The sequence below is a fragment of the Apiospora aurea genome (genome assembly GCF_038362705.1).
Source record: "Apiospora aurea strain CBS 24483 chromosome Unknown utg000011l_segment0_segment0, whole genome shotgun sequence".
Lineage (NCBI taxonomy): Eukaryota > Fungi > Ascomycota > Sordariomycetes > Amphisphaeriales > Apiosporaceae > Apiospora > Apiospora aurea.
This window is the reverse complement of record NW_027117398.1, coordinates 114,702-137,267: the sequence shown is the minus strand read 5'-3', so window position 1 is coordinate 137,267 and position 22,566 is coordinate 114,702. Positions and strand designations below refer to the sequence as shown.

General features: G+C 56.4%; 5 protein-coding genes across 5 annotated transcripts; 2 read left to right on the top strand and 3 right to left on the bottom strand.

The window, feature by feature from the left end:
- Positions 1 to 2,045: 2,045 nt before the first annotated feature.
- PG986_015051 (GPI ethanolamine phosphate transferase 2) lies at positions 2,046 to 5,251 on the bottom strand (the record flags this gene model as incomplete). The annotated part of the gene is made up of 8 exons (XM_066851273.1): positions 2,046 to 2,731; positions 2,824 to 3,290; positions 3,355 to 3,626; positions 3,685 to 3,899; positions 3,956 to 4,475; positions 4,521 to 4,812; positions 4,877 to 4,933; positions 4,986 to 5,251. Coding segments are annotated over 8 exons (2,775 nt in total), but the record flags the coding sequence as incomplete, so codon positions are not given.
- Positions 5,252 to 6,276: 1,025 nt separating this feature from the next.
- On the top strand, positions 6,277 to 7,815 carry PG986_015050 (uncharacterized protein; the record flags this gene model as incomplete). The annotated part of the gene is made up of 1 exon (XM_066851272.1): positions 6,277 to 7,815. One exon carries the CDS (start codon positions 6,277 to 6,279, stop codon positions 7,813 to 7,815), a length of 1,539 nt encoding a protein of 512 aa, XP_066692361.1.
- A 604-nt stretch (positions 7,816 to 8,419) lies between these two features.
- PG986_015049 (NRDE-2- necessary for RNA interference-domain-containing protein) lies at positions 8,420 to 11,889 on the top strand (the record flags this gene model as incomplete). Its single annotated transcript, XM_066851271.1, has 2 exons — positions 8,420 to 11,211; positions 11,286 to 11,889. The coding sequence occupies 2 exons, from the start codon at positions 8,420 to 8,422 to the stop codon at positions 11,887 to 11,889; spliced, it is 3,396 nt and encodes a 1,131-aa protein (XP_066692360.1).
- A 370-nt stretch (positions 11,890 to 12,259) lies between these two features.
- On the bottom strand, positions 12,260 to 14,180 carry PG986_015048 (Glucose oxidase; the record flags this gene model as incomplete). Its single annotated transcript, XM_066851270.1, has 2 exons — positions 12,260 to 13,740; positions 13,817 to 14,180. 2 exons carry the CDS (start codon positions 14,178 to 14,180, stop codon positions 12,260 to 12,262), a joined length of 1,845 nt encoding a protein of 614 aa, XP_066692359.1.
- A 3,382-nt stretch (positions 14,181 to 17,562) lies between these two features.
- Positions 17,563 to 21,049, bottom strand: PG986_015047 (uncharacterized protein; the record flags this gene model as incomplete). The annotated part of the gene is made up of 6 exons (XM_066851269.1): positions 17,563 to 17,625; positions 17,689 to 19,386; positions 19,452 to 19,525; positions 19,579 to 20,032; positions 20,356 to 20,768; positions 21,022 to 21,049. 6 exons carry the CDS (start codon positions 21,047 to 21,049, stop codon positions 17,563 to 17,565), a joined length of 2,730 nt encoding a protein of 909 aa, XP_066692358.1.
- Positions 21,050 to 22,566: the final 1,517 nt, after the last annotated feature.

Genomic DNA, 22,566 nt, shown 5'->3' with positions numbered 1-22,566 from the left:
GAATTGTGGTTTTCCCAGGTTTGGGTAGTGGGGGGCGCGGGTTGCCAGCGAGGGCGGGACATGCAAAGAATTGTAGGTTCGGCGCACAGTGAGTCGCGCAGGTTGTTGTCCGGCACTTCTTCTTCTTCTTAAATATTTCTCACTTTCTATTTTCCGTCGCGGCCGCAAGTGGGAAAGGGAATGCGTTCGCAGGTTCGGAATTCGGGGGGAGTGACGGTGGTGGCGGAAGGTCGCTTTTCAGGAATGTTGCGGAAGCGGTTTGGGTCGCTATGACGCGGGCACGGAATGTCGCATTCTTGGAAAGTTACGTTGGTTGGGGTAAGATGGGCGGACGGCGACGTCGTACAGCTCCTTCAACAAACCGGGGGAGAGAGAGAAGAAAGCTCTGGTGAGAGTGTCTCGGTGGTCTTAGATGTAGGGGGAGGTGATCGCAGGCAGGTATAATGGGGATTGGGCCAGTATGCTATTAATGATATTAATCAAAGGTGGTATTGTATTAGTCGTGGATTTGCGACAGATGGAGTACATGTAGAAGTATGCAGGCAAGGAGGGTCAAGGATAAGAGGAGAGGGGTGGGAAACAATGGAAGATCTAAAAAGTACATAGCACAACAAAGCAAGCCCAGAAAGCACAAGAGCAGGAACAAGAGTTATGGCGATGATGATGATGATGATGCTGATGCTGATTATGATGGACGCTGTCTTTGCTCGTTTGCTGGATCAAATGACTGGCTGGTCGCATTTCTGTCGACCAACAGCATTGTATGCAATATTCGCCAGCCAGCCGTTGATTAGCGGGCGCCATGTCTCTCTCTCTCTCTCTCTCTCTCTCTCTCTCCCTCTCTCCCTCTCTCCAAGCTTACCTCTAGCCCTCCCTCCCCCTTTCAATCTCCCAAAACAGTCACCACATATAATAGGTCTCTGTGATAATAGTAGAGCTCACACGCATGGGAAGAAGACTGGACCCCCCGCTACATACACCACATCCCACCCGTCACAATTCTGGTGTACATAATTTAAAAATCAAAGTTTGGCCCGAAGAAGCCGTCGATGTGTCCCCTTCCTTCGCTACACCCCCCTCGAGCCTCGAAGTCGCAACGAAGCAAACCCAGATGGGGTGATCTCGCCAATAGAAAAGCAACATTGTTGACAGAAACCACTTGTTTGCTTCTCACGTCGAAGAAACCCTACAAAAATAATGCGCGGATGACACCACCACCATCCCACAACCACATGCCCATCTTGCGCCTGTCCGTCCCCAGATCAAGTGACTTTCTGCGAAAACGTGTCCGAACTGCTAAAAGCTTAAAGCATTCCGTCATTTGGCGTCGGTTCAACAGCCGGATGCGATCCCGCGCGCGCCAGGCGCCCAGGAATCTACCGTGGTCCGTAGCGTGAAGGGCCCCCATGAAATAAATGGCAGGCTGCATGGATTCGAGTGTCGGGATAAAACAAAGTCTTGGCAAAGTCGTTTGCCCTCTTTTCCGCATCGTCCCAATCTGCCAATCCGGCCCATCCCTGCTTCGAAGCCCCAGTGAATCAAAAGCAACGAACGACGCTAGAGTCCGTTCTAGGTAACTTCTAGAAAGCCCAGCTCCACGCTCCTTGGCCAGCTCTCGGGGGACAGCTTTCTGGACAGCTCTGTTGCTCTCCAACTGCCAACAGCCCCAACCCCTGACTCCGAAGCTGCAAATGGAAATAATTTCATTCCCTTCTGCGCCCTTTTCCAAAATCGTCACTCCATGCTGCTAAGATGGCGCAATGGGCATCGCAAGATAATCTGCCGTTCGCAATCCTTCCATGTTACATAATCATCCCATTTCGGCTTCCAACACTTGCTGAGGTTATGCGCGCAATTTGGACTGTCAAGCATTCTGGCATGTTATGTGGGTATAAAGCGGTATGCGGTGACTTCTATAGAAAGCGTTTAATGCCGTCTAGGTATCTAGCTTTAAATGTTGTACACTCTACACCAGCTGCTCGGAGATTAAGTAAGTAGTAGGTAGTTTAGGTACCTAAGTGACCATGTATAAACCTCAAGAAACCTCACCTCGTCCCAAGCCAATACAACACCCCTCCCATCCCAACATTCACCAACAAATGCTGCCCCAAGCTCCACCCCATGCTATACAGATACTTCGGCGAAAACACCGTCCAGATGAACAAATGTGTCCGCAGCGCCGTGCACGCCGCCATGACGAACCCCAGGCTGGCCGTGACGAACACCGTCCACAGCGCAATGTGCTGCTGGTAGTAAACACCGCCACCGCCGCTGGTGCCACCTCCTTGTTGTTTCTCACCGCTGCTACTCGTGCCTTCGCCTGCTGCTGCTGCTGCTGCTGCTGCTGCTCTTGATACTGCTGGTGCTGCCGGTCCTGATGCAAGCCTGCGCCGCAACAACAGCACATTCACTCCCGAAGCCCACCAAATCGGCCCCGCAAAGTTGCCCACAAACGTCAAGATCCCCACGGCCACGACGCTGTACCCGCTGATGCCGTTGTATGCGTTGCTCAGATCGACCGACGAGATGGCGTTGGTCCCGCCCATGGCGAAGAACGACGCCAGCTGCAGCACGAGCGACGTCGTGCTGATCTCGGCCGTCTCCAGCTTTGGCTCGTCCAGCCGCTCCAGGAAGAACTGCAGGGTCTGGAACAGCAGCAACAGCGGCAGGTTCGTCACGCGCGATTGCGTCAGGGCCAGGACCGTGTAGAGGTGATGCAGCGTCTTCGTGTCTGTAAGGGGTAAAAAAGGTAAGCGATACTGGACCAAAACATATACTTGCTTCCTGCCGTGTGTATTCAAGGTCATGAGTGCGGGCACTTACGGTTTAATCGGGACCTTCCGTAGGGCTGAGTGAGCAGGCAGTACACAGGATAAACCATGCCAACGGCGATCCCAGCAAACACAGCCTGAGCCCGGCCGACGAGCGACGCCTCGCCCAGGAATCCCAGCACCGTCTTCATGAAGCCCTCAATCAGCTCCGGCGAGTCTTCGCTGCAGAAGGCCACCTTGAAGGACAGGGCCAGCGTGATCAGGACCGTGACGAACGGCACTGTAATAGCTCGCGGCAGTCCTCCGCGTCCGAGTCTGTGACGTAGTTTGACGGCGGTGGTCAGATACGTCAGGAACGACAAGGACCAGAGTAGCTGCGGGTTGCTCGTCATGAAGAGCTTGACTATGTCGGGCTCGCCCGCGAACTTCTGGCCGGTCTGGTTCCAGCCTCGGATCAGGCGCATAACTACCAAAACCACACTGGCGATGACGGCCGGTGTGCGCTTCGTTCTGTTGGCTCTGTTTTTGTTGTCAGCTAGGTTGAGAATTTTTCCTCCTTTTCTACTGGGTGGGTAGTCCTTACCTTGAAAGTGTAACATAGAACAGCCAGGCAGAAGCAGACCAGTACCAGAAGTGGTGTTCCTCTTCGACGTAGCTGCTGGCAAACATCATGATGCCGTACAGTATGGTGATACCGGCGAAGGGGATCAAGTTCCACCGGATGTCGCCGACCATGATCAGTGATGCCATTGCGAGAGCAAGGGCCACAACGGCAGTTGCGCCTCCTTGGATCAGCTTCGACATGTCGTAATTGCTAGCCGTGCTGCTCATGAGTTCCTGCGCCCTTTGGAGCCACTTTTAATGTGTTAGCAGGGTATATCCCCATCTACTTCTTGGTCAGAATTCGACGAACCGTAGATATCCGTTCCTTCAGATCGTCATCGCTTGTTTGAGTGTTGGCCAACTGACTGATCTTCTGCAACTCGCATGCGAGGTCTTCTGCCACGGTGGCTAGGTCTCCACATACCAAGCCCGCGTATTCAGTCGTCAGCGATACACCTGATGCAGCAACAATAATGTCGAATATCTGCTTGGCGTTGCTAAGTAGCAAATGCATTTGGTCACGTCCTATATCCCATGTCAGAAAAGCTCTACTCAGAAAAGATCTCATCTGCGGTTCTTACGATTCGGCCAAAACGGCAAGAAGTCCAGTATGAATGCCCCGAGATTGTTCTTGGGTACCGGAAAGCCAAGTAGCGCGCCCAGAGTCGGCGCCAGATCCGACTGATCGACCTTGGCGTAATACTGGAAGTCCTCGTCGAACGGAGCCGGCACCGTTGCTGGCTTTGCAATGCTCTTCAGCTTGGGCGACATGAATACCAGCGCCGGGGACGTCTCTCCCGCCGACGAGGCGCCATGGTTGCCGGCGTCGTTCATGCCGTGGTCTCCGCACAGCACCAGCAGCGTCGACTGGAGATGGGCTTGGCTCTCCAGGGCTTCGTAGATTTCCCGGACGATGCCGTCCATCTCGCGCTGCTTTGGTACCATGTTCACGCTGCGCGGTCCGGATTTGTGGCCGATGTGGTCCAAGCCGAGGTAGTGCAGAACCATGGTGTTCCAATCATCCTGGCGGAGCTCCGACGTGATGTGCCTCGTCACATTGTTGTCCACTTCGGTGAAGTCCTGATATTGTGCCTGGTCAGCCTGTTGTTGTCTGCATCCAGCCTATGTTTTGCAGTGTCATCCTACCGAAACGAAGAAACTCGAAGTCCCGTCGGCCCGATCAAAGGTGTCGGGGAAGAGCTTCAGCCAAGTATCGTCGCCGTAGAGAAGCAGCTTCCCCGTCTTCTTGGCCTTCATCTGGGCGAGCCAGGAGTCTTGGGTCGAGAGGGTGGAGCTGGTGTCGGCCTCGTCGAGGTTGAGTATGACGTCGAGGAAGGAGGGGATGGAGCCGGTGGTGATGGCCTTCAGCCGGGGCATGGTCACGGTCGGGGAGGTCGCATGGGCGGTAAAGGGCATGGCGGCGCCATCTTTGATCAAGCTGGGCCAGCAAGTTAGAAGGCGGTTAAACAAGTATAAGGCATGGCGCATTGCGCACGGCTCACCTTTGGGTAAACTGAAAGCCTGTTCCGTCCGTGTAAACGAAGTCGCTATACACCTGTCTGTCAGCGAAGGAGCAAGGATGCCGGCGCGTGCGAAACCAAAGTTGCCTACCTCCTCAGCGCGTCGACGACCATGAAGACCAGGCGGTCGAAAGGTGGCGCCGGCTGTGGCTCATCCTTCGGAGCTTCATACTGGGCGAGACCAGGCAGAAGAGGTTTGTAGGGGAAGAAACCCTTTGCGAAGATGTAGATGGCGGCTGGGATGAGCAGGTTCGCGGCGACTAGAAGCGCAGTCGACAGGTAGAAGCCATACTGGCTGCGGCGCATCTTCTTCTCTTTGGCGGGTTCGGGTCGTGGCGTGATTCTGTCGCGATCAACGCTCCATCGCATACAAGGTGGGCAGTGTTTCGGGCTGGCGCAACGGGTGTGGGGAGGGAGAGAAAGAAGGACGTGGCGCGATGTTGTACACGTTGTACAGCGTGCACAATCGACGAGAGATCTTGGATGCGATGCGGGAATCGGTCAAGGAGTGGTGGTATTGGCGATCAGGTCCGGGCCGTCAGTTTCGTCATTCGGATGTGGCCCGCAAGGTACCAACCAGGTCAGCTTCTGGTATGTAGAGAAAGGGGTTTCAATCGAGGAAAGTTCCCTAAGCCTAAGGCTGAGCTGCAGCGTGGCATGGGCTCCGTAGTGCGTACTAAGAGTGGGGTTCAGCTGAAAGCTCCAATTCCCAATGGCCGGTGCCAGCCCTGTAGCTGTAGGTTAGCCTGTAGTGGCACCTGCCTGCCCTGCATCTACAGTACTTGATTTATGGCAAGACAACTGCTGATCTCAAAGAATGGGCAGCTCTTCGCAAGATGGAAGCTGTCGCCATCCTCCCCAGCGTTTGATTTCGAGCTGAAACCAAGGGAATAATGTTTTTACCTGAATTAAAAGTGCTGCACGCCACCAGCCATGCGAGTTCGGTGTTTGTGTTACGCAGTCCGGAGGAGATGCAACATGGACAGAGAGGTACGAACTAATACAGCGTCCAGCTCTTGACGACGGTTTGACCCCACCTCAGCTGCTTGTTATTCTACTAATACAAGTACCTCGCCATCCCGGATCTTCCAACTTCCATGTTGCCAGAGCTTTCCATCAACCTCGTGGTCGTTCTATCATCATACGTAGCCTGATTCATCAGTCAATTGATCAATTCCACTTCTCGTGCGTCGAAGCTAGCAATCTTTTGAAGCCGCTTCTTCAGTTGTACATGGCGCTTGGCAGTTTGCAGTTCACTTCATCACTGCCACTGCATCTTCTGAATACCCGAGCACTCATGACCACAAGTAACAGCAGCCCACCTTGAACCTCGAACCTGACGACATTGAAATCTTCTTGCACGCGGGCCGTCAACCACCGCCATGCCGAGTGAGCCGGATTCCACCAACCCCTTCGTGCGCTTCAAGCACCGCGTAGACGACCAGATCTCCCAGACCGTCCGCAATATCTGGTCCTCGCCATCCTCTTCATCGAACAAACCTCAAGATGAAGCGGGAGGAAGCCACGCTTGGCGTGATACATGGCCGACGACGTCCAACTCCGACGACAACATCAACGGTGCATTGACCAACGCTGTCGACAAGAGTGCCAACAACGCCAGTCCCAACTCGCAAGAAATGGCGACGCTCGAGTCGGCCATCTCCCAAAGCCTCCGCGACGAGACAGTAAAGTCATGGGTCCAATACTCGTCCTACTCCCCGCTCCACCTCCAGTACACCCTCCCAGCCCCTCTCCCAAAGGACGTCCTCTCCTCCGGCGGCTACCACCGCGAAGGCCAGTTCACCTTCCGCGACGCCTTCGAGGACCTCCTGGCCGTGAGCTCCGACCAGCCCCTCGCCGACCCCGCCGAGCTCGCGTTGCGGACGGAGACGCCCAAGCGGCTGGTCCCCGGTACCAGCGAGGACCTGCGCACGGACGGGGACATGCAGCTCTTCGCACAATCGCCCTTCAACGTGTGGGCCGACCGGATGCTGCCCTGGGACGAGTGGGCGTCCGGCCTGGACCGCCGCGGCCGCCTGTGGGACGCCTACTTCCCGCCCGCGTCCTTCCGGCCCGCGGCCCGGCGCATCGCTACTGTTGCTACCAGCGACCTGTTCCGGCGCGAGCTCACGGCGACGCAGGCCGAGGGCTTCATCCGCAAGTACATCGGCGACGCCGCCGCCTGCGAGGAGGAGCGGGCGTGGAGGCGGGTCCGGATGTTACTGGGGTCGCCCACCCTGCAGGGCCTGTTTGGCCAGCTCCGCGGCCTTGGTGGTCCCTCGTCTTTGACGTCTCCCTTTCCGTTCTTCGGCCAGCTGCTGGACGAGGATGACAGTTTTCCCGATCTGTTGGCACAATCTCTCGTGTCGGGCACTAGAGAAGCCCTTGACTCGGCTTTCGGAAAGAACAGGGAGTGGGAGGTCGTTAAACGCCCCGGCCGGGACGCCGACACGGACGAGGACTTATACCGCAACGTCGAATCGGATTACGCGCGCAATAACAACAGCAGGAAACCCAGAAGCGGCTTATTGGGTCTGCCGCCGCCGCCGCCCATGGATGACACCCCAGCAGTAGGTACCCGTGATGTCACAACGACGCAGAAAGGAGAGGCAGCCGGCGGCGACAACAACACCAAGCCCAACGAAAATGCGCATTGGACCGAGGAGTTCCCCGAGCCGGACGGAGGCAAGACGGTCAGGTCCGTGACCCGCAAGGTCGGCCCCTTGATGACCCACGAGACCGTCAGGACGACGCGCTACAACGCCCAGGGCGTCGCGGTGCAGACCACGACCCAGAGTCAGCACGCGGCCAGCAAGGCATTCAACTGGTCGTGGGGGTCAGGGGCAGAGGACCATGAGGGCGCAGATAACGATGAAGGTGGGAAGAAGAAGTCTTCATCTGGATGGTTCTGGACCAAGTAAAGATGATACATATAATAAGGGTGGACGGATAGGGAAAGTTTGCGATTGGAAGATACCCCCCACCCCCCCCACTCATACAACATGCGATTTTAGGATTATTGGTTCGCTTGTTCTTTCCTGAAGGACTCAGTCGTGTATTTGAATGGCCAACAGGTCTAAAATACGCGTATAAAGCTGTCGTTGTACACGTCTAGGTATCTCCCATCAAAAGGGGTTACGAGTAGGTGAACACCGGGCGACTCACGATTGGGTGTATGGAGAACCATGCTAGTAGTCACTCTTTCAATTCAATAGAAATTAGAAACAGACTTTGATGCAAGCAATGAGTAAGTAATGATGACCGAATTCAATTACGCCAGAAGCCGTGAAGGGAAGCCCATCTGGCAGGTTCTAGGGGGAAATTGACCGTCCGGGTACAGTATTTTACACTGTGTTTGCACAGTAAAAGCTTGGACCTTCAATTCAGTGTTCCCATCGCCATTGTTCATTCACTACAAGCACCTGCACTTTTCTTTCCTAAATGCGCCCATCTACGAGACTTATACCAAGTTCTTGAATGCAAACCTTGAAGTTTTTGATATGATGGGACGTTGCATCGCCAACAATGTCGTCGTCCAAGCAGGGGCAGAAGTCATCGCGTGTTCCCACGTTCTCGTCGTTCAAACCAAAGACGACTGAGGCGGCAGTGGTGCCCGCCAACGACCAAGGCCGCTCGGAGAGAAACACCAAGGAACAAGATAGGAAAGAGAGCCACCAACCCAAGGAAGGAAGGTCGCGGAGTCATCATCACCGCAGTGATCGACACTCAAGTCCTAGGCAGCATGACGAGCATGGCGGCAGATCCGATGGGAAGCGATCGCGCCACCATGACGATGAACGATCACCGCCCAGCAGGGAAAGCCTGGATCTCCCGCGGAGGTCAACCGCCGTGGCTTCTTCTGAAGCATCTTCCAGGGACAACTTCGTGGTCGATAAGCGCGGGGACCCACTGATCAGGCGATACGGTGGCAACAATCGCTACGACGTCCCGGCGTACCGGCGGTACGGGCGCGGTCACATCCTGGGCGCCGACGGGCTCATCCGCGTCGAGCAGCTGGGGAGTCGGGACGAGTTCACCATCCGGGGTTTCTACGAAGGCGGCGGCGGCGGGTCCGCACTCAATAGTGGGCGCAAGCATCCGCTGGCAGGTTCTCGTCGCGCCGGGGCAGAGGTCGTCAGGGTACGAGCCGAGAAGGCGGCGACGTACACTGGTTCCGAGGATTTCCTTCCACTGGGCGGCGCCGGCTCTTCCAAGAAGAGGAAGAGACCCGAGTCAGATGCTAGTGGCGCATCTTCCGACGAGGAGGGGCCGTCGTACCGATCCATCCATGGGAAATCCAAACCGCACGAGTTCTCCGACAGCGACGAAGAGTACGGCAGCGACGCTGCTGGAGAATCTCGGGCGAGGGATCTAGACGACCCCATCAAAGCAAGGACCGTGCAGCTGTCGCAGCATACGAGACAACACCCAGAAGACATCGACGCCTGGCTGGCATTGGTAGACCACCAGGATACCCTGCTGCACATCAAAGACCGAGACGGCCGGAGACCAACGCCGGCCGAGGTCCGGAGCTTTGCCGACATCAAGCTCTCCATGCTGGAGAAGGCCCTGTCGCACTGCACATCGCCCGAACAGCGGGAGACCTTGCTCCTGCGCACCATGGTGGAAGGGGCCAAGATATGGGACGCCAAGGCCCTGGCGAGGCGCTGGGAGGATGTTGTTCGCGAGCACAGCTCCAGCTTTGCCATCTGGAAAGCCTACGTGGATTTCAGGCAGACGAGCCTGTCGGGTCTGCGGTATGAAGACATGAAACTGCTGTACATCAGCAAGATGCAGCAGATAAAAGCTGCGCTGCACGCACAAGGATCGGAGCCTGTCGATCAAGATCTATATGCCCAGCTCGTCATTGTCTTTACTAGGTTGACCCGCTTCGTCGCCGAGAGCGGCTACTACGAGCTCGCAGCCGCATCCTGGCAGGCGATTCTCGAGCTACACTTCTGTCGCCCAACAAGCATGGCTGAAGGTGACAACACCAACAATAACACAAGGACAGTGCCCCCGAGCTTCCAAGGCTTCTGGGAGAGTGAAGTGGCCCGGATAGGCGAGGACTCCGCCAAAGGTTGGGCAGCTTTCGATACGAACGGTGGTACGGAAGAACCCCCGGAGCCAATCGCCTTTGACAACGGCACTACTTTGCATACCCGGGACCCCTACAAGGCCTGGGCGGCGGCGGAACAGCACCGGAGCTCTCATGCCAGAGTCCCAGCCCGGACTATGGATGAAGGTACCGAGGACGACCCGTACCGAGTGGTCATGTACACCGATATAGAGGATTTCCTCTTCTACGTGCCCCACAGCGCGTTGCAATTCGCTCAAGAACAGCTGATCTCTGCCTTCTTGATATTCCACCAACTCCCGCCTGCGCCAGGCTCCGGCAGTTTAAGCGATCTACTGGTCCGAGATGGACTGCTCGACACGAACGGCCTGATTCACTCTGGCGGCAAGAAGCAAGATTTGAGCGAGACCCCCGAGACCGAAGGCGCCGCAAACAAACCCCTTGAATTCCCCCAGAGCCACCAACGGATCAGCCCGAGTACCGAAGTGCTCTTCCCTCCAACGGCGGCGTGGTTCAACTACCTGGGCTCAGCCGTCCGCGCCCTCACCAACGACGGCCAGCTTCAGCTGGTTTCCAACACCTTAAAACAGCTCGCTCGCTCCCGTGGCCGTAGTGACCTGGCGGCGTATCATCTGGCCTTTGACATCTGCAGTCCCAAGACCGACGGGAAGAAGGCGGCCAAGGCCTTGCTGACGAAATACCCGACCAATATCGACTTATACATTGGGTATGCCAACTATGAGTTCCGTGCGGGCAACCATACCGTTGCTTCCAACGTCATTACTGCCGCGCTCCAGCTGCCAAGTCTTTCTTACGAAGAGAAGCTCCAGCTTTCTACTGCCTGGACATGGATGGCACTCGAGCACGGCGATCTGGCTACGAGTCTGTCCAGACTCTGTCTCGCCGGCCAAGAGACCCAATCCACTGTAACGGAGCCGACTTCGCCAGCATGGATTCTCAAAACCCGACAGACCCTGACCTCGAACTGCGAATACTCAACTTCTCAAGGGAACGCTACCGTCGCCTCGCTCTACGCCAAGGCGCTGGTTCTGCTGCAATACTTGACCCAGCAGAGCGGCAAAGAGCCGCGTGGAGAGGGCCAGGGCGATATCGAAACGGCCATGGCGGTCGTCGCGAAGTGCTCGGACGAGTTCAAGGCCCGGGGGCTTGCGGCCGATGCTGGGCACGAGCGGCTGCTGCAGTTCGCGGCGCAGCTCTTATATGTGCACATCAGCCATGGGTAAGCATCTTTTTCTATCGGTTCGAACAATTCCTCTGTATTCTGTATAATGCTGACAAGGAGTCCCAATTTAGACCATACCGCCCCGCCTTCCTCCGCGAACAGGCCGCGGCCTTCCTGGGCTTCTTCCCGGACAACACCCTATTCCTCACCCTCTTCGGCTGGAAGGAGACGCGGCTCAGCATAGACGACCGCGTCCGCTCCCTGCTGACCGACGTCGTGCTAACGAAACCGCACGACGGCGCCTCGGCCCGGGTCTTCGCCATCCGGCACGAGATGCGGTCCGGCAACGCGCACTCGACGCGGGCCGCGTTCGAGCACGCCTTGGAAGATAGTCCTGGGTCTAAGCACAATGTAGGGCTGTGGGTCTCGTACACACGGTACTGCCGCGAGACCAAGGAGCTGCGGCCCAAAGCCAAGGAGGTTTTCTACCGGGCCATTCAGCGGTGCCCGTGGTCCAAGGAGGTGTTTATGGAGGCGTTTGGGACGTTGGTCCGGGATCTGGATTCGGCGGAGCTGCGGTCGGTTTATAGCACGCTGTACGAGAAGGGGGTGCGCGTGCACGTTGAGATGGACGAGTTTGTGGGGAGGTGGAAGGAGGAGGCCAGGCAGCGGGATCAGCAGCGGGATCAGCAGTCACATAGCCACAGGCCTACGGCGGGTCGTAGTCGTCGGTAGATGGTTGCTAGCGGTTTGGGGCAATCTCAGAGAAGGCCAATAGCCCAGCGGGGGGGGGCATTTTCGAGTGTATAGTGAGTGTAGTTTTAATCGATACTAATTGTTTAAACCAAGACCTTGTGGTTCAGTTTACTCGTTGTAATTCCTTCTCGTAGGAGAAGATTCTTATTCTTTTTTTTTTTTTTTTCTTTTTTTTTTTTTGATAATTGTAATGGTCTATGGTGGTATCACAAATGTCTATATGGTTCTTTTAAAATAATTATACACGAAAGTATAGCCCGGCTAAAACAACCAAGAAACCCATTTTCATCGCTCATCGCACATGTGCATTCCATGGAATGCCATTTTTAAGCCCTGTAGGGTAGGCCCTTTAAGCCTTAGCCGAGGCCTTGATCAGGTCGGAAGCACGCTCCGAGACGGCGTACAGGGTCGAGACCAAGTGCCCGCAGACCTGGAAGGGCAGGATGGAGGCGTCGACGACGCGGACGTTGGCGGTGCCGTAGACCTTGAGCTGGGAGTCGACGACGCCGCCGACCTCGCGCGGCATCATGGCCGCGGTGCCGACGGGGTGGAAGTTGGAGCGGTAGTTCTGCTTCAGCCAGTCGCCCATGGCCTTCTCGTCGGCGTCGGCGGGGACCGTCTTGAGGCCGGGGGTGTCCTCGGGCCCGACGACGTCCTTGAAGGGCGCGGTGCCGTACATGCGGCGGATGAAGTTGGCGGCGCCGACCTGCTGGGTCACGTCCCAGCCCAGCATGAAGAAGTTGGGGTTGATCTTGGCGCCCGTGGCCGAGGTGGTCGACGCGTTGGCCGCCGTGACGTGCAGGTTGCCGCGCGAGAAGGGCAGGAGGCCCCAGTACTCGGAGTCCCAGACGCCGCCCTGCTGGTAGAGGAGGACCTCGGCAATGGGGTTGGGCTGCGCCTCGTCGAAGATGAGGTCGTACTGCATGTTGAAGAACTTCTCGAGGTCGGCGGCCTTGGTCACGTTGCCGTTGACGCTCGCGACCTGCTGCGCGTAGCCCGGAAGGGCGGCCTTGACCTTGGCGGCGACGGCGGCGACGTTGTCCTTGCCGAACACCTGCTCGGCGGTCGGGTAGGCGACGTAGGCGTTCTTGTCCGTCTCGGTGAAGTTGTTGGCGATGCCGAACTTGAGGCCGTTGTTGGCCTGGTCCTGCAGGTTCTCGCCCACGGTGGGCAGGTCGACGACCGACTTGATGCCGGCCGCGGCCAGGATCGCCTTGTTGCCGACGCCCGACTTCTCGAGCAGCAGAGGCGAAACGAGGGCGCCAGCCGAGAGGATGACTTCCTTCTTGGCCTTCATGACCATGGTCTTGCCGTCCTGGGTCATGATCTCGACGCCCTCGGCGGTCTGGGCGGCACCGGCAGTGCCGTTGCCGGCGGCCGTCTTCCAGGTGAGGCGGCGGGCCTCGGTGTTGAGCATGACCTTGAGGTTCTTGGCGCTCTCGCGGATGGGGAAGTAGTAGGCGCGGGCCGCGTCCTCGCGGATGTTGAGGTCCTGGTCGACGGTGGAGGGGTAGACGGTGTAGCCGGCCATGCTGCCGTCGTTGGCGTCGGCGTTCCAGGGCACGCCCATGGCGGCAAAGGTGGTGTTGAGGGTGGCGCCGAGGGTGCTGTTGGTGGTGCCGTACAGCCAGCCCGTCTTGAGGGGGCCCTCCTTGCCGTGCACGGCGGCGTCAAAGGTCATCTTGCCGCCCTCGAGGCGCTCGGCGTTGGGCACGTCGAGGTGCTCCGACTTGACGTAGTAGGGCAGCAGGTTCTTCCAGTTCCAGCCCTCGTTGCCCATCTTCTCCCAGAGGTCGATCTGGTTGGACTCGGCACGGGTGTAGGCCAAGCCTGTGTTTGTTAGTCACATGTTCTTGTGTCTATATACTCGGTGGTATAGTGCTTGCAGCAGCGAAAAAGAACTTACCATTGATGGTGGAGGTACCGCCGAGACCCTTACCGGCGCGCAGCGTCTGGGGCTTGCCGCCGGCGTACTTCTGCTCGACGGTCTGGTAGGCGTAGTCGATCTCGGTGCCGAAGGCGAGGCCGTAGCCGAGGGGGTTGGTCACGTTGGCGTTGTTCTCGAGCGAGCCGCCGGCCTCGAGGACGAGGACCGAGACTTTCGGGTCCTCGCTGAGGCGCTTGGCCACGACGAGACCCGAGGTACCGCCGCCGACGACGATGTAGTCGTAGGTGCCGTCGGTGCCGTCGACCAGACCGCCGGCGGGGGCACGCTTGACGCAGCCGGCCGCGGCAAGGGAGATGAAAGCGAGAGTCCAAGATGCACGCATCTTTGTGGTTTGTGTGGGAGCTAGCTGGAGCTCACGGGAAGAACGAAAGAATGTATAGCTATTTAGTAAAAAAGACCTTGTGAAAAGGCTTGTATATAGTTAAAGAGGGACTAGATGGCTGGGCCTTGGGGAAAGAACAACCGAGGGAGTCCTGGAGGGAGACCGACTTATATGTCTTGTCTCGCTCTCACTCGCTCGCTCACCTACTCGGCCAGGAAGACCAGGCTCCTCCGCAACAACGACATGAACCCGGCTCGCATCCCAAACAACGATGGGTTTGGAGATCAGATACCGAGAGGATCCCTGACGGGCGACTAAAACTCTTTCCCAGGGGGGCGGCGAGCCTCAATGCCTCCGTCCTTCCACACACACACACACACACACACAGACAAACAAACACATCCCTCCCTCATCCCGGGAGGAGATCCCCATCGAATACCACGGCAATGACTGCCCAGTCTATCATAGGGCGGGCCGGTACGGATACAGGACGGTAGGTACCAGGTAGGCAGGCATCTTCTAACGTTTATTTGCCCGCCTGCAATCTCTTCATATCGTTAGTCAGTATGTACCGGCCAAGATGTGACACCTACTTGTACGCACTGCACACAGAGTGGTGAAATCCTTAGACGGGGTGGAGCTTGGTATTGTTTGGTCAGCGTTCTGGTAAGCGAAGGCGTTCAACAGAGGTGGAACGCTAGGCAGGGCCAAGACTATATCTCGGCCGACGGGGGCATGGCATTGGCATTGGCATCCATCCATCTAATCTATGCCGAACCCGCTTGGGTTTTGGGCTTGGGTCTCCTTGGCATTGGCGTGGGATCTGATATGGTAGCTGGCAGCTGGACAGGCTGGATAGCACATAGGGCGGTATGCGTGAGGCGTGGGTGGGTGGATGTTGTGACAGGCTTGGGGGGGGGGTCTTGAGGCCGGCCACAGCCTGCGCAGCCTGGAAACAGACCGGTTGCAGGGCAGCCAGAAAGTTGAAAGGGTGGCATCTGGACCAGGATCTGAGGTTCCGGTAATAAAAGTACGGGTCCAGTACCGGCGAACGCCTACAGGGGTAGACCGTGTTTGAACCCATTCCTTGGGGCGATGCGGAAACGCCGGTGCCCGTCACGGCGTTAGTAGTCGCTGCTTGGTCACCGTTGGTAATGGAGAGAGGCTTCCAATTGTTTGGGAAATCCCTGGAAGTTTTGGGTTTTTTTCTTTTTTCTTTTTTTTTTTTTTAGTCTGGTCTGGTCTGGCACACACACACACACACACACACTGATCCACCAAAAGACGCATCGACAAAAAGCCAGCACTTCCAAGCTCGGCTATCTGCTTGGCTGCTCTGCCCGTTTGCTTGTTGTCACTGTGGCATTGTCACCACTTGAAGTGTCAGTGTCATTTGTCTGTCAATGTCAACGGGAGAGTGGCCACCACACACACAGACTTTTTGACATGACCTGGAACATGCTCGACAACCCGGACTTCTGGCAACTGGAGCCGGGTTGGCGCACCCTGAAGCCTTGGCCGACGACAGGGAAGGCCTGCATCTGCTGGGTAGACACAGAAATCAAGCATCACCAAGCTGCAGGCATCACCGTATCGGGACAACGACTTTGGCTTTGACTTTGACATGGGCAGCGGGCGAGGCCCGGAAACAAACTTTAAGCTGTTTTCTTCGCATGACTCGCGGACGGCTTTCTTGCCGAGCCATCGGATATCATTCGCATGACAAGGAGAAGGAAGATCATTCCTGCCTCTCTCGCCTCTCGCCTCTCGCCTCTTCCAAGTTACACGTTTTTTCACAATGCTACACACACATCAAGCAGGCGAGATTCCTTTTCTCTCTCAATTGAGGTCCCATCTCCGTCCCTGCAGCCATTTGTCGTCATCGCCAATCAACCATGGACGGAAAATAACAATACCCCGTAGCAAAAGAGTAGGTAGCATCCCATATGACGGAAGAAATATGACTGTGGCAATTGCCCTGTATTGTGTCAAAAATGCTACTCGAAACAGCAGAAGAGGAGCCGAAAAGGAGGGGCCATCGAGGCCGCCGCGAGGAGCAGCAGTTCATTCACTTCATTTCACACCTGCAGCGTTCTCCCTCGAAGAGGCAAGGCTCAAATCTAAGAAGCAATAAGCTATTAGTAGCATCGCGAGCTCCTCTCCTTCTGGGCTCCCTCGAATCGGCCCGGCCTGTCTCCATAAAGTGGTTCCCGCGTCCGCCGTCCGGTATCAGAAGCCACCCTGCCCATGCCAACCAGAGACTCTGGCCGGCATCCACCTCATCTAATCTCGTCACCTTTCTTATCAATCAGTCCGTCGCGGCAATACTTGACTTCTTGCACACTGATTTCTAATCTCTCTCATAAGCAAGCAAGCAGCGGCACGCCAAGCAGGCCAAGTCGAAACGGCCCGAGGCCACTAATGCAATACGCAACGGACAAACCCCACCACAAGTTGGCCCGTCTGGCGGGAGATTCCATCTCGCTCGACAGCAAGGTACGGGAAGATCACACATGGATTTTCACTCCGGCAACCAACGGCAACGTTGTAGAAGAAGGTGTATTGTCGATTACTACATATGCCCAAACAACGAGTTGTACAAGTGGCCGTGTTGTCTTGGCGGTCGTCGTAGTAGTCCCTCGCTGGTCCAAGGTGGGCTCCTTTCTGCTGCACCCCGTCCATGTCACATCCATCCATCCTCCATGCTGGCTGCATGCATGGCATGACTTATAGCCCGAGTCTCCGTTTCTTCCTTCTCTTCTTCCCTTCCATCCTAAACGATCCCACCCACTTCTTTCCCAACGAGACGCTCTGCTGCTGCTGCTGCTTCGGCTGCCTCTCTCTCCCCCAGCCCCAAACTACCTTTCAAACCTCCGGTGGGTGGGTTGAGGTTGCAATCATGGAATTTCGTTCTAAACAAAGAAAAATATGGTTAAAGCCGCGCTGCCGAGACTTTAAATCCGTGGTATAGTTGCTGTGCTTCATATCCCGGGAATGACCGGTGCGGTCTCCTGCCGAACTCCAGCCAGTGTGTGTCCGTAAATCCCCAGACGCCAGGTGTTGGTCGCGAAACAGAAAACTGAAGAAATGAAAAAGAGAGACAAAAAAACAAAAAAAGGGGGTGGCCGACGTCATCGTCGCTTAAGACGGTCCATGCACGCCCTGTAGAGGGCTCCAACCAACCAAACAAAATGGCTTGGGCCCTCCCCGTCGCTACCTTTGCGATGGGTGCTTGGGTGTCCATCATCAAAGTAATCCATCATCGGGTTGGCGGCTTCTTCGATGTGGCACGGCTGAATCGTGTTTTTCAGACCACGCAGATGGGGAAGAATCAAAGTAGGAAAAAGGTCGGTCATGACAAACGAGCGAGTATAGGCGTAGATCATGCAGCGCCCCGCAGTCGCTGTTTTCTGGCCAGCCAGTCGCCCAGCATGTTGTCCAGTTGCTGTTGTCGAGGTTAGCATCGTTGCCAATGTGAGTTTTGTAGGGAAGGCATGTGAACACTTACTGTGGTGATTTCTGCCAGTTTGGCATTCTGCTCACGGAAGAGGCTTCCGGCAATCGGGTGATCTGGCTCCGGCGGGACATCCGTCTTGTCGTCATATACAACAACCAGCAGATCCCGGATGTCCGTCCCGGAGTCGAAGAAGGCCCGAAGGCTGTCATCGTTCCATGTCGGGGCCGTGGCCGAGGTGGATGTCATGGAATCCTGGGGGTGGTGGCCGCGGCTGTCGACATCCGCCACGTCTGGTGACGGAGACGAGATGGGCGACGATCGGTCTTCCTGGCTGGAGTTGTCTCCCATGAGCGCAGGCGGGTTGTTCGACGCGATAGGCGACACGTGCACAGGCGACTCGGACAGTCGCTCCATAGGCTGTGGTGCATTGGCACTCTGTATCGTCTGCTGTGAACCTGTCGTTTGCGTGCTGAGGTAGCTGTCTGGGTAGGAACCTGGAAGAGTAGGTCGTGCTTGCTTTTCCTCGGCTCGCTGCTGCTGCTGCTGCTGCTGCTGCTGCTGTTGCTGTTGTTGCTGTTGCAGGGGCGGTTGCTTTTGATGCTCTGGAGTACGCGCCAGTGCCGATGGCGCCAGTGCCGATTGCGGTGCAGGCGCAGACTTGTCAGGTCCTGGTTCGCCAAAGTCGTCGTCATCGTCGTCCTCCTCGGACGTGTCGAAATCATCCAAATCGAGACGACCCTTGACCCGGTTGAGCTTCTGCGGCTTGCCGTAGCTCGTCTGCAGTGCCGCCGCCTTCTCGCTCTCGGCCGGGTCCACATCGACCATCCTCAACCCCGTAGGTGGTACATTGGCCACATTGTTAGGCGGTCTGCTCTCGGAGTTGATGAACTGCGCCAGCTCCATCGTCGTGGATCCCGGCTTCCTGGTGGGCGAGGGCTCCGTCCTGGCCTGCTGCTTCTGAAGCTTGCTAATGCTCCGTTGTGGGCCGTTCTTGTCGGGTGACTCCACCTCGGCCGCACGCGAGGAGTTGTTGTCTTCGTCGACAGTCTCGACGCTGTTAACGTCCATGGATCTCTTGCCAAACGATTCGTCGTCATCTTCTGTGGACTTCTTCTTATCCTTCCGCGAAAAGAAACTGCGAATCGCGCTGGGCTTCTTCTCTTTGTCTTTCTTGTCCTTCTTCTTCTTGTCTTCCTTCTTGTCGGCCACGAGCTCCTTCTCGAAACTGGGTCTCTGCCGCAGCTCCTTCGAGATCGAATCGGATGATTCTCGTGCCTCGGTACCATCATCCCGCAGCAAGTTCGGAGTCAGTGTGATCTTCTTAGTCTCCACTGTCTCGTCCTTGAAGAAGGAATCCGTGTTCCTGACCGTGCCATTCTTCGTGGTTCGCGTCACCGACTTGTTATCGAAGATCTCATCGCTGCCCCTGCCCTCATCATCGTCCGCCCCCATGTCGTCTCCGTCTTCGGCATTGGCTTGCTGAGATCGGGGCTTGAGCGGCGCTACTCGAGCGCTCTCATCGTCCTCCATTCCACCAGCGGCTGCTGAGGCCTGTTCGTCCTGCGACTTGCCCTGTTGGCCAGGTACATCGCCGTCGGCATCCTCTTCCTCTGTCGAGTAGTCAAAGTCCGAGTAGTCGACATAGGTGGGCGCCGTGAAGGTCACGTTTTTGGCTTTGCGTTTCCGCATTGCCGATTTGAGGGAGCTCTTGGTCTTGTCCACTTGATCCCCAAGCATCGTAGCCGCAAGCTGAGATTCTCGTTAGTAAACAAAAGGCGCCATATGATGTGTGCATAATCGCTGCGACTACGTACATCGATGTTCCTGTGCTTGTTCAGACGCGCCAGCCTCTCCGTCGGTGTCTCGATGTGTTCTGCGGGCAAGTATCCTGATTTCGATCAGTACAGGACGCGCCCATGCCAGCGCCGAGGGGCGTCTTACCTATGCTGCTATCCTTGACAACTCTGACAAGCCACCAGTAGCTGTTGCTGTCGTCGAGCAAGACCATGGTGTCACCTTTAGTGGCGTTGGCCTGTCCTTCCACGGTGGCGACGAAGGTGTGAAGGGCGTAAACGAATTCGAAATCAATGTCCTCTGTATCTTGTAAGCACTCGCCACCCCAACCCGAATCGACAAATCTGGAATCATCAGGCAAAGAAAAGTCATCATCATCATCCTCGGAGCTGTGGTACGGAACCAGAAAGTCGTACGGAGAGATGATACTGTCATCCTCTCCCACCCCCAGAATGGCGCATGTATCGGCACCTGCGCAATCGAGAATCGGCGAGGCGACATTGGAAGTCGCTGGCGGGTTGGTAGTTGATCCCACTGAGTGTTCTTCTTCCACATCTTCCCAGTCCAGATCATCATCTTGCTCGTCCACTGGAACAGCGTCCTACACTGGTTCACAATGCTGAGTCTGTATGCCCATAGGGTGGTCTTCGTAGTCGCATTTGTCACGGTCGTCCACATTGTCCTGGGAGTCAGTCCTTTCCGGTCCGGCATACTCGCCTAAGTGATGATGATGATGATGATGATGCGATTCGACGGTATCGCGGGCAGAAGCCTTGCTTGACTGCCTCTCTTGGGGGGTTTGTTTGTCCAGCGGCAAGTAGTCAGGATGCTCGAGGTATGGTGAAGAGGACCTGGCCTCGCTGAGTACGGGGGAGCCCGGAAGCACATGAGGGGGTGCGAGAAGCGACTTGGCAAGGAATCGACGCGTGCCGGCCAGCAACGCGGCGGCAGCTCTGGGGGGCACCCACCATCTTCGATCGAGGGCGAGCTCGAGATCTTGTCCATCATGTCGTCGTCGAGATCGCCATCTCCGTCGGTATCCATATCGCCGTCGTCGGAAGCGCCGCTTCCTCCATTCTGGGCAATGGCCAAGGCGTCCCGCTGCTGGGCCTTGGTGTCGTCGTCGGCGTCCATCTCGGCTGCTTCCATTTCTTCGGCGTATGCTTGAAGATCAATGTCTCCATTGGCCCACGAAATCCTCCGTTCCTCTTTCGTCTCGGCGGCGACCTCGCGCAACGTCTCTGCTTGGTGAGGAGCTAGTTGCGGCTGGCCGTTTGCCGTCGCATTCTTGTGGTCTTTGGCAGAGGGATTGTCGGGGTCTTGGAGGTCGATCGAGTCTGTTTGTTTTTTTGCGAAAGAGCAAGTTGGTCAGTTGGGTGCGAATGTTGTCGGGGGAGAATAATAAATGACAAGGTTGGGCTCTGGTCCCTTGCTCCCTCCCCTTCCCAGGCTGTGGCTGTGTGACCTTGGCAAGGGACGCGAGAGAGATAGAGCGAGATGATATGGAAAAGCGACAGGCTGGGTTCCCCAGACCAAAATAAATTGAGGCAGTGCCGCAGCTGGATGCCGAGTCAGGGAAGTAGCACTCACCGGCACGGACAATAGATGGCCTCGTCATGCTGGGCAGGCGGGTTCGGGCTGGTGCCTCTGGGGACTCGCAGGTTGAGGCGGAAATGAGGGACGAGCCAGAGCCAGAGGTTGGACGAGGGCGGATCGAGCGAGTCGGGCTGGTATTGGTTGGCAACAGCAGCGGTGACGGTCACTGGGAGCCGGAGACGAGGCGCGGCGGACCGATTGTTTGGGATAGAGCGAATCCAACATGCAGAGAGAAGAGGACGGACGACGATGACAGGGACCGGCAGTCGTACCGTTACTGGGTGAGATTGAATGAATGAATGAGTGAGTGACATGCAGTTGTCTCGTCGAGGAGTGAGTCGTAACTTTTTTTTTGTTTGGGTGTTACAGTAGTACATACAGACAGTACAGTAGTAGGTACAGGCAGACAGTACAACAGTAGTAGGTACCGGTCTGGCCTGGGCTGGTTAGTCGCAAGGGGGATTGGATTGGGGGTGGCTTGCTTGGGTTCGGGACGGGTCAGGTCTTCAATGCGCGGGAGGCTACTGTAGTCCAGGAATTTGGACTTGGGATCGAGCTAGAGGTCGGTGCTAGGCAGGAAAGACGAGAGACCAGACGACTACCTTTGCTTTGCTGTTCCTTGCTTGCCTTACCTAGTAGTCTGTCTGTGGTACGTAATGGCAGGGAGACGAATCGAATTGGAAACGAGAAAAAGAAAGAAACAGAGGCAGAAATCGGTCGATATGGTACAGGATGGCTGGGCTTCGTTAGGTACAGGTACAGGTACAGGTACAGTGTATATTACAAGGTGCCATCATCAAATGGAGGAGGTTAGGAGGTTAGGAGGTTGTTCGTTGTGTCGAGGAACGAATGAATGCTGCACAATTTCTTGCGAGATGACTGGAGCGCAGTGAGTGCATCGCCGCGCATGCAGACCACAGACCAAACCAGACTGCCGTCCCGAGGTGGTCTGGTTGTCAAGCAAGCAGACGGGGTCGGGGGTCCATTTTGGTCATTGGTCATTGCATGTCCCTTTAGATTGAGCCGGCCTCAGCAAGTGGCAGGCCTGGGGTGGGATCTCAGCGTGTCCCGTCCCGACCCTTGCACCAACCAGTCCCTACTACTAGCCAGTCCTACTACTACTATAACCTAGTCCAAGTCCCCTACTCGCCAGTCTGGTCCATGGACCATGGATGGACTGGCAAGCAAGCAATCCCCCACTGCCCTTTTGCATTCGCGCTGCACTCTATGTACTTCTAAGATTGAAATGCCAGGGATCATGCAACAAGACGTCAGCATGATCTTTTCCGTCTGTGTTCGCAACTTCCCACCCACCGTCATTCAATCACTGCTTTCTGCCCAACTACCTAGGTACTGACTGACGTGCTGTCCTGTCTGTCGTGCTGTTCCGTCATACCACATGCACTGCTCTCTCCAAATCCAATCCATACGTAGCCCGGCTTGGGTGGTCACAGGTTGCAGGTTGCGACACATGCTAACCTACATGCTACGATGCCCGCAATGTGCTCACCCTGCAGCTCAGCTTCCATTGATGATCGC